Source organism: Euprymna scolopes, chromosome 22 (genome assembly GCF_053919585.1).
Source record: "Euprymna scolopes isolate OS-2025 chromosome 22, ASM5391958v1, whole genome shotgun sequence".
Taxonomy (NCBI): Eukaryota; Metazoa; Mollusca; class Cephalopoda; order Sepiida; family Sepiolidae; genus Euprymna; species Euprymna scolopes.
The window spans coordinates 34,605,107-34,616,643 of NC_136503.1; the positions used below are offsets into that span (position 1 = coordinate 34,605,107).

General features: G+C 34.7%; 1 protein-coding gene across 1 annotated transcript; it reads left to right on the forward strand.

Annotated features, from left to right (window-relative positions):
• The first annotated feature begins 9,700 nt into the window (after positions 1 to 9,700).
• On the forward strand, positions 9,701 to 11,311 carry LOC145243698 (uncharacterized). Its single transcript, XM_080106755.1, has one exon. The coding sequence runs from the start codon at positions 9,701 to 9,703 to the stop codon at positions 11,309 to 11,311; it is 1,611 nt and encodes a 536-aa protein (XP_079962881.1).
• Positions 11,312 to 11,537: the final 226 nt, after the last annotated feature.

The following is an 11,537-nucleotide window of genomic DNA, read 5'->3' on the forward strand; positions in this document are numbered from 1 at the left end:
AAAACAGCAAACTAAACAACTTCCTTAAAACAACAAAAATAATAAAAAGCAAACGCCAACCCAAAAACCTAAAACGCATTCTTACCTCATCCAAACTCAATCGAGACGCAACAAAAGGAGTCACAAAATGCAACAAACAACGATGTGGAGTCTGCAACATAATATTAGAGGGAAACACATACACATTTACGAACCTCATACAAACATTCAAAATTTAAAAAAACCTAGATTGCACCTCAAAAAACGTGATCTATGTAATAAAATGTCCAGCATGCGATAAATCCTACATAGGCGCTACAAAAAACCTTAGTAATAGAGTAGCCCTACACCGATCCAACATCAAAATCGCGGAAAATAGACACCTGCATGTATCACAACATATACACACATGCAGTGGAGGCAGATTTGAGATAATGCCCATCTTCCAAACTGACAACTACTTCTACTTGCTAACACAAGAAACAAACTTCATAGCAAAGTTTAACCCCGCCTTAAACATCTCTCCATATATATACACATAAATAGGCAAAACACAAAATACACTTACACGCATGCATACTGGGGTAAATGTGCACCCTCACACACGAAACAAAAAAAGCACAATAAAGCACGCGCACACTTTCACGGGTGCGCGCGTCCATACCCAGTACAGTACCATTTCTCTAAACTAAACAAACAATTACAAATTATACATATGTATGTGTATGTACACGCGTGTGTGCGTGTGTATATATGTGTGTGTGTGTGGGTGTGCACATATGATTGTGTGTGCGTGTGTGTATATGTATATATCATCTGTTATCTATGCTACATCTTGTTTGTGTGCATACGTGCACTTATGTTTGGGTGACCGGATCCATGTATGCACATGTGCTTGGATTGGAAAGGAAACTTCAACCAATATATACATAAGGTGGGATGTATGAATATGTATGTGTATGTGTGATTGTGAGTGCATGTGCCCATATATATATATATGGGTGGATGAATGTATACACATCTGTATGTGTGTGTATATATGTATACATATGTATGCACATGTATGAGTGAGTAAATGTGTTCGTGTGGATATGGATATACGCGTATGTGCGAGCCCCTGCATATGTCTGTGTGTGTACATGTGTGTGTGTGTATGTGTATGTGCCTACATAGTATGTGGATGTTTGTGAGTGTATATGCACATACATGTATGTGTGTACATATATGTGTGTATGTGCGTGTATGTGTGTGTATATATATCTTCTCCTACCTATTCTCCATCTTACTTGTGTGTGTATGGGTGCGTGTACGTATATCTGAATGATTAAGCGCATATATACATGCGTGTTTTGGTTGGGAAAAAAAGTATATATATATATAAAAAAAATAAAAAAAAGAAAAATGATTGCAAGCGGTGGATGTGTGCGAGTACGTGTAGGAGTGTGTCGGTGGGTATGTATATATGTATGCTCCTACATATATTTCTATGTATGTGCGTGTGTGTATGTGTGTGTGTGCCTGCGTGCGTGTACGTGTGCGTGTGCATGTGTACATGTACATGAATGTATATGTATGCGTGTGTGATTGTGTGTGAGTGTATGCTATACATGGGGAAAGAAAGTCTTTAAAAAGAACCATAAAAACCTTCACCAAATGGACCAAAAACCACTCTTTGAAAATAACTTTGACCGGACACTTTGAACACTTACAGTTGGAGTCAGAATGTCTGAGGCCACACATCACTCTGAAAAACATATTTAATATCAGCGGAGGTAACTCTACAAACTCCCATTTTAAAGAAAAACTTTTTACGAAAACATCTGAAGAGAGCACACCCTAAGCTCGAAACGCGTTATAAAAATATTTTAAAATAAAAATATGATGAAAACCTTTAAAAAAAAAAAAAACCCACAATTGTTGATGGCTACACTCTTTTAAATGTACATTTTTTCTCTCGTTGGAACTACACAACCATCACTTTAAATATATATATATATATATATATATATATATATATATATATATATATATATATATATATATGAGTTTAAAAAACGCAACAGAGACGTAGCACAATCTCATTATCAATTTATTTTAACTCTCTATGGCCCTTTTCAAATGAGGAGAGCTAGTTAGATTAGCATCTTACTTTTTTTTTTTAACAGTTCAATAACTTTGGATACAGACACTAAAATGAGTAGCTCTCTAATTATGCAAAAGACCCGTACAATTTATAATGAGATTAGGCTGTTTTTGATTTAGTTTTATTTTAACTTTTATGTATGTTCTGCTCCCCATTCAACAGTTGATATTTTTTCTCAGAAATTTCTTTATTCTTTTCGGCTTGATACTCTCTCTCTCTCTTTCTCTCTCTCTCTCTCTTTCTCTCTCTCTCCCTATATATATATATATATATATATATATATATATATATATATATATATATATATATATATATATATATATAATGATAGTATTGTTGTAGTTTCAAAGATAATTATGCCATAAAACTGGGGTTTATTTTTTTAAAGTGCTCAAGCAATATTAATACTATACGGTTCATTATTTATACGAACCTTATTGGCTACATAAGTGCATACATGTTTTATTTGCGATTACTCTCGAAATGCAACCAAAGTCGATATTCTCAGAGAAATTGAATGTTTAAACATGTCTATTAATTGAATTTTTTTTCTCTCTCTCTCTCTCTCCAAAAACAAACAGGGAAGATTTTTATTAAGAAAATTACGTTTGAACATTTTATCTGAGGTTAGGTTGTGTAATATTTGTTTATTGGTTGTTATAACTGACAAAGTGGATACAAATATTAGCTTGAGAGGAATATTTTATTGTCTTAGTTTTTACATACTTTTAGAATTCTGTGTCTTCTCTTCGCAGGACACGTGTGACAACCTAGAAACCTGGAGACTGACTGTCAAATCATTTTTAGGTCAATCATCGGTCAAACAAAGAGAGAGAGAGAGAGAGAGAGAGAGGGGGGAGCGAGCAGCAACAGCAGAAGAGAAAAGGGAATAGATTTTTGGGTATCCTGGTTAGTTGAGTTCTTTTAGAGAAAGAGAGGATTAAAGAAACAATGTCTTTTCGTCATGGTAGTAGTATGTGGCCTGAGGTCACTGAGGTTCACTCCTACAGTTGCATTTCGCAAGAAATCGCAACTGAAATATATATGCTCATATGTGACCAATGTTGTTTGTATTATTAAAGAAATTAATACTATAGATATATATATGTATATATATATGTATGTATATATACATGCATGTATATATATATATATATATATATACATTTATTGGACTTCCGGTTCTTTGACTGTCATGGCTCTTGTGGGCTGCGACGTTGTTTGGCTGTGGAATTTAATATGTGTGTATATGTGTGTGTTTATGTGTGTATATGTGTGTATGTATATGTGTATATGTATGTATATATATATATTATTTAAAAAAAACAAAAAAAACAAAGCGGGAGACCAGTACCCGCATTAAGCTGGTCTGCAGTTTGACTTGTTGCTGGCTATCTTGCTCTTGCTTGTTGCTGGATGTCAACATTTTGAACCGAGAGAGAGATTTAGCTGTCGTACAAAGCTAAAACTCTGTAACATCATCTTTGTATGGATACTCCCTTAGGCATTTGTCTATTAAAAAAAAAAGTCCTGTGGCGATAAAAAAGCTGTGACGTGTGTACGCCTGTAATGCTGGATGCATGTAACAATTAATCTGCCATCATTATATATATTTATGTATGTATATGTGTATGTATATTTATATATGTATGTGTGTATATTTATATATGTACATGTGAGTTTATATGTATTTATATCTATGTGTATATGTATGTATATGTGTCTATGTGTATATATGTTTGCGTGTGTATATATACATTTATATATGTTTGTATGCATGTATGTGTGTATATTGCATGTATGTGTATGCATGCATGTGTGTATGTATATGTACGTGTATGTGTGCATGTATGTGTGTATGTGTATGAATGCATATATATAGATGTGTATGTATATGTAGCTAAGTGTATGTATATATATGTGCATATGTGTACGTATATGTATGTGTAAGTATATGTGTGTATGTATTTGTATATGGGTATGTATATTTATGATTTGAGTATGTATGCATGTGGGTATGTATATGTATGTTTGTTTATTATGCATTGTGTATGCATATGGGTATATATGAGCGTACGCTTATAGACATGTATGTATACATGTATATATTTATATGTATGTATACCAATGACCGTCTTGTTTATGTTTGCATGTGTGTGTATCTATATGTATGTGTGCGTATTGTGTATTGTGTATGTATGCATGTATATATGTGTGTGATATGTGTACATATGTATGTGTGCGTGCGTGTATATATATGTATGTATACCAATGACCGTCTTTAGTGTCATGTCTGCTTGAGCATGTGAATTCGCTGGCAGGACTATACGTCTTTTTCGGGCTCATGAACTTTCAGTGTCTGAGGGAGTGGCACTCGTCTGACAAGACGTTGCAATCATCATATATATATATATATATATATATATATATATATATATATATATATATATACAGTATGAATTTCTTTATTAATTTAGTTTTGATAAAAATTCAATATTGCGTAATGAAAAAATATAAAGTTATCTGCAGCTTCTCTCCAATTTTCGGATTTTAATCATGTCAAATCACACTTCATTTCCTTTTGACGAATTTATTGTTGCTATTTCTTCTGATGAGTTAAGGGCATAATAGATTCACTGATTGATATAATAATTAAGTAATTGATTTTGCGCTACGAAACAGATACTGTCAAGAATTGTATGAGTCAACTGAATTAAAGGAATAAATTATAAGATGGTCAACATCACGAATTTTGGAATATAACCTTTTAGTCATTTATTCTATATATATATATATATATATATATATGCATATATATATATATATATATATATATATATATATATATATATATATTAGTGATAAGACAATTCTAAGATTTCTCTGAGTCCGATTATTTACCGATTCTGCTATAAATTCTTGATTCCGATACAGTTTCCGATCTGATTCTAAAATTGCCTACAAATGTAAAATTCTATTTTCGGATGAAGTCCTCCTAAACTTTTAAATCTAGTTATAATTTTGTTTTTAATTTGATAATATTCTTAGTATTTTCTTCTTTATGTGCTGTATCTAAGATTTTGATAAACTTATTGTGAGATTTCCATCTAATTTTATACTTATGCCAGCAATAGAAAATTAACTTTTAAACAAAAATATAAAGTAATAATAAGTAAAAGAATTGTTTTTGGAATTGGAAATTAGGCAATTTTTCCCGATTTTGATACCGACTCCGATTCCACAAAAGTTCCGATTTTTCCGATTCCCGATTCCGATTTTAATTAATTGTCCCAGCACTAATATATATATATATATATATATATATATATATATATATATATATATATATATATATATATATATATATATATATATATAGCAAGAGATTGTTCAATGGTGGGAATTTATGACACCTCATTTTCCGCTTGCACAAATAACAATGCCGCTATTCAGTCGACAATTAACGCACAGCAATGTTGTAGGGATTCGATCTCATTCACTAGATCAACATTTTGCGGAATATTAATCAATGCCAGAATGTTCGGTCTTGACCCGATCATACATATCACTCTCCCCCGCCGAGAGCATCATCGACTCAAATAGAAAATAACCAGATAATATTAGATGTCATCTTGGATCCCATCATTGCTTCATTTGTGTGTCTGTCTTGAATAGAAATGGAAGAGAAATATCCAAAATTGTTGAAACTTATTTTCAAGAGTTCGAATCCTTCCTTGGTGTTACTAGTTTTTGTCTAAAACTTTATTCAACTTTGTAATATACGGTATTTAAAGCAAATTTATCGACTTCAATCCACTTATACTAATTCATCAATCGATTCATTTATTGATTGTAATCGTATGTGTGTGTATATATATACAGGATGTCCACAAAGTCTGGCTACATTATGTAGCCAGACTTTGTGGAAGCATCCTGTAGATTATGTAGCCAGACTTTGTGGGCACCCTGTATATATATATATATATATATATATATATATATATATATATATATATATATGTATGTATATATATACGCGCGTGCGCGTGTGTGTGTATTACATAATCTACAGGATGCTTCCACAAAATCTGGCTAGATAACCACCCTGTGTGTATATATATATATATAACTACTTAATTTACTCACATAAAATTAATATACGAAAGTATAGATTTATGCGTAAGCTTTAAGTATTTACTTCAAAAGTGCTCAATACGTAGGTAGAGCTAGTTAGTAAGTTATAAAATGTATATGGCGATTAAGCTGCACTGAATATTCCGCGTTTCATCCAATTTAGGATTATCAGGCTTATGCGCATAAGCCTGAAGAATCCTAAATTGGATGAAACGCGGAATATTCAGTGCAGCTTAATCGCCATATACATTTTATAACTTACTATATATATACATACATATATACACATATATATATATATATATATATTACGTTAGTGCAAAATAATGTCATTTTTTACGTTCAACTATATATTAAAACGACATTATGTTTGCACCAACCTAATATATATATATATATATATATATATATGGGCTTCCCTACATAGGCATGACAATGTTTCAAACTGTAGTTATAAATGACTAAGATCTCAATAATAATAATAATAATAATAATAATAATAATAATAATAATAATAATAGCAACAATAAGCCAGGATATCCAAATGGAATTTGGTATGGAAAAATGTGCACTACTAGTTATAGAAAAGGGAAAACTGGAGGCGACAGATAGCATTACACTACTCAACCAAACGGAGATGAGGGCAGAAGGGGAACAAGAGCCTATGAATACCCATGAGTTCTGGAAGCAGACATCAAAGCAATAGAAATGGAACAGGGAATTGGAAAAGAATACCTCAGGAGAACAAAAAACTTATGGAAACTACATTATATAGCAGAAACCTAATAAAAGGTATAAATACATGGGCAGTATCATAAGTAAGATACTCTGGACCGTTCATAGAATGGACTAAACAAGAACTGAGACAGCTCGATCAGAAGACCAGGGAGTTCATGACCAGGCACAACGCACTACACCCGAAGGATGATGTTGACGGACTCTACATGAAAAGGAAGGACGGCGGAGGGGACTGGTATGTATAGGAGACTGTGTGAATGACACCAAAAAGAACTAGAAAATTACATAACGCAAAACACTTGAAGGATAATCATGGCAGCGAGAGACACTGAAAAAAACCCCAACAAAACAGAAAACAGAGACAAAGGATAAGACAAGAAAAGAAAAATGGAAAGAGAAACAACTACATGGAAGATGTGTAAGGATGAGGATAAGAATAACGAAAATACTTGGACATTGATGCGAAAAGGACATGTAAACCGAGAAACTGAATCTCTAATAACGACAGCACAAGATAACTCGATAAGAACCAACCACATCAAAGCAAAGATCGACAAAACACAAGAAAACAGCAAATGCAGACTCTGCGGACAAAGAGACGAAACGATAAACCATATAGTAAGTGAATGTAGCAAACTAGTCCAAAAGGAATACAATAACAGGCACGACTAAATGGAAGGGCAGTACACTGGAAATTGTGCAAACAACCGCATCTCGAACGCACAGACAAATGGTAAAAACATAAGCCAGCAACAGTGACTGAAAACGAGAATCACAAAATCCTATGTGATATGGACATACGAACGGATAAACCCATCCAAGCAAGAAGACTGGATGTCGTAATAATTAACACGAAAGAAAAGTCCTGCCAAATCGTAGACTTTGTTGTTCCAGCTGACCACAGGACAAATATCAAAGAAAAGGCGAAACGGAACAACTACACACAACTAGCCAGATAACTAAAAGGGATATGGATGATAAAAAATCAAGATAGTACCTATAATAGTAGGAGCACTAGGAACAATCCCAAAAAACTTAAAAACAAAAAAAAAAGAATGAGAGAAATTGGAATTAGAGGAATGACTGGAAAGATACAACGAATAAAAATAATGAAAACAGTAGAAATATTAAGGAAAACGCTTGAATGCTAATACGCATGAGCCACACGCACAGACCAGACGAACTGCTGCAGAGACAAAACGTGAAGAAGCGTCACATAGAACCAAGAACATAAAAGATATATATATCTATAAGTTTTCTATCCATCGCCTATCCCCTCCCCAATCCCTCCCATTATCCAATCACCACCCTCGCCCACAAAAGGATGCCAATTAGCCGAGAAGGGGTAATGAAAGATGGAAATACCAAGGAGAGAGCACTAACCACACAGTGGGCCCAGAGGTGGAAATAGCCTAAAAAAAAACTTTCTCTATGTACCTTGAACTATAGAAATTCTGTAAGTAAATAAAATTTCTGAACAAACAAAAAAAAAATTAGGTCTGTAGCATCACGTGAAGTGATTTTATGCTATCTCAAACCTAGCGGAAATTCAAAATCGTGTCGAGATCATATTCTTGACTACATATGAACCTTATCATATAAACTAAGCCAGAATTTGTAAATAAAATGCCATAATGGGTTTTTTGATGTTATTTTTTCAATTTGTATAACTAAATTCATCTTTTTTTTCTAACAGAGGTCTTGTTTGTGGTATAATAGATGAAATTTTGATAAGATAAAAGCTTATTTAGTGAAATTTTACCTTAATGTTTCAGCAAAATTGTCATTTATTTTTTGTTCAATTCCTCAAATAGCTCAAAAACCGCTAAGATTTACATATCAAAGTATATATGTTTCAAAAAATATAGCCTAAGACCTTTCTAACTATGTCAAATTTGTTTTGTAAATCTTAGCAGTAAATTTTTTTTCTGACAAATAGAATTTTCATTTTTCCGGGATCTGGGACCAAATTACCAAATTCGGGCATTTTGCCAAAGTTTTAGCTTGCTTTTACATGTTCTATCAAATATTTTGAGTATTCTATTATTCTATATGACCATTCAGTTAATGTCTATGCTTTTTTCTTCATTACAGGCTATTATCGGGTTAACTGAAGTTTAAAAAAAAGAAATTATCATATTCAGATGGCAGGCAACAATGTTCTCACCACAGAATATCAGGTCTTCAAAGCCATCATTAGTCAGGCTGCATTATGCCGTACCAAACCACCTGAATATGCCAAATGCTTTCGCCAATTCAGAGAAACTCATGGTTGTCACGAAAACGAAGAAATCAGTGGCTTCTTCTTGAATGCATGGAACCATTTCAAACGATTGAAAAAGAAACGCCTAGCAAACACCGAAATCCTTGCTCAAGCATCGAAAGAAGAAATCGAAATGGAAGGGAACTGTCCACAAGTTGGAAAGAAGCAAAGGAAGAGTTTTGTCAACTTAGGGGAGAGAATGCAGAAGGAAAGAACACAGGGTCTGCTCGACTACATTGAAGAATACGCTGCAAAGGAATGTCCTGAGCTTTCAGTCACTAGGATATATGATTCATCGTGTGAATATTCAATCGGAAAAGAAGACAGCTCGAGTTGGGTATGAGATATTTTCGTCCAATGTGAACGATATTCATTCCTTTGAGATCAATGAAGCGATTGCATTGATGCATTCATTAATGTTGAGTAGGGAGCAAATGAGAAAGATGAGGCACATACTTGCTGCGAAGGGAATCTATTTTCCAACCAGCAATGAGTTGTTGGAGGGACGTAAAAAGCTCCGCCCCAGTATCTCCCCAGTTCTTGATGACAGTGGAGTTCAGGTGCAGTACAAGGACCTAGTGAAAATGACGATCGAGTCCATCATATCCTTGATCCCTAAGAAAATCATAAAAGATAAATGCAGAGATGGTGTCCTTGAAATGGTGTTTAAAGATGGATGTGACGGTGCTGGTCAACAAGTAGTGTGGAACTCTACAAGTATGCTGGACGCCACTGAAAATATGTTCCAGTATGGCATTACACCACTGAAACTACTTGCTCGTTACCAGGACGGTTCTTCTTTTTGTCTGTGGCAGAATCACTCGCCAAACAACTGTAGAACATTAAGACCACTATTCTTGATCAGGGAGAAAGAGACCGATGAAGATCTTCTTAATATGGTCGTTCCCACTACAGACAAAGCACGCCAAGAGTTGGCTTCAGATGGAATTTTTGTTACTGCTGATGGTCAAGGATATGATGTGAATGTCATAGTACACGATTCAATGAAGGATCTGAAATTCAAAAGGGACATTTCAGGGTTGGGAGGGGCTGATTGCATCCTATGCACAACAAAACAGGCTGATTGGACTGACAGAACCAAGGTTGCAGAGGGCTTTCCCATTAACAGATCAGCAAAGAATTCTCTCGAGCTGTACAATGAACTAGTTGATGAGAATGGTAAAGTCAAAGCAAAACAAGGAGATTTTGAGACTCGTCAAGGATTAACCAAGAAGCCACTCACAACATCTGACCAATCAAGCATCACTGTGACTCATTCGTACATCAATGGAACAACGTGGTTCCTGAAGGTTTTGTATCGGTGCCATGCTGACTACCAACAGTGGATTGAGAGGTCCGACGTTCGTGGTAAACCTGTCCGTCGAGCGAAGGATCGAGTTCTCGAAGCGATCTACACAGAGACAGGCCTGTATCTTGATAGAGTCAACTCTGCTGGTGGAAAAGGTGGGACATCAACCAATGGTCCACAAGGCCGTCGCTTCTTTTCAGAGGAAGTTCTAGCTTCAATCGAAAAATTAGTTGATGAAAAACACCGAGAAAACCTGCTTCTCCTTCATCGTCAGCTCTCCACTGTTCTATCGGTTGTGTCGTCGTCACGTAAGATCGATCTGATGAAGTTCAAAGAACTTTGTGAGCAGACTTCATACAATTTGTGTGACAACTTCCCATGGGTCATGATGAATCACACCTTGCATGGGACTCTTCATCATTCAACAGAATTGATGAGTCTAAATGATGCTCATGGACTGGGAAGTCTGTCAGAGGAATGCTTAGAGTCGAACAACAAAGACATTCGCAACTACTTGCAGTTCTTGTCGAGGAAAACTGACCCACTGCTCCAATTAACTGATGTAATGGCCAGGTTACTGGAACGATCAGATCCAATCATCCAGAACATAACCACTCATTTTCAGGCAAGAAAATTTTGCACGGAATGTGGAGCTGACGATCACACCATTCGGTCGCATGGTCGGTTGGTAGGTCTACCGAAGCGGTGGTATGCAAGCCTTGTTGAAGACATTTTTCTTGACTAGATGGTGATTTATTTGTTGTTTTATTTTATATTCTTATCTGCCAGTATGGAATGAGAAACATAACACAAACTGAATTATCTCGGTTGAGTCAACGAAACTACTCCAATTTTATAATTTCTCCTAATTTCGTGAATTTAGACAAAATCAAAGCATTTTTGGTTCCTGTATCCTTTTATACACTTTCTCTAAGTCAAAATATGCTTTAGTTACTCTGTACTTGGGTATA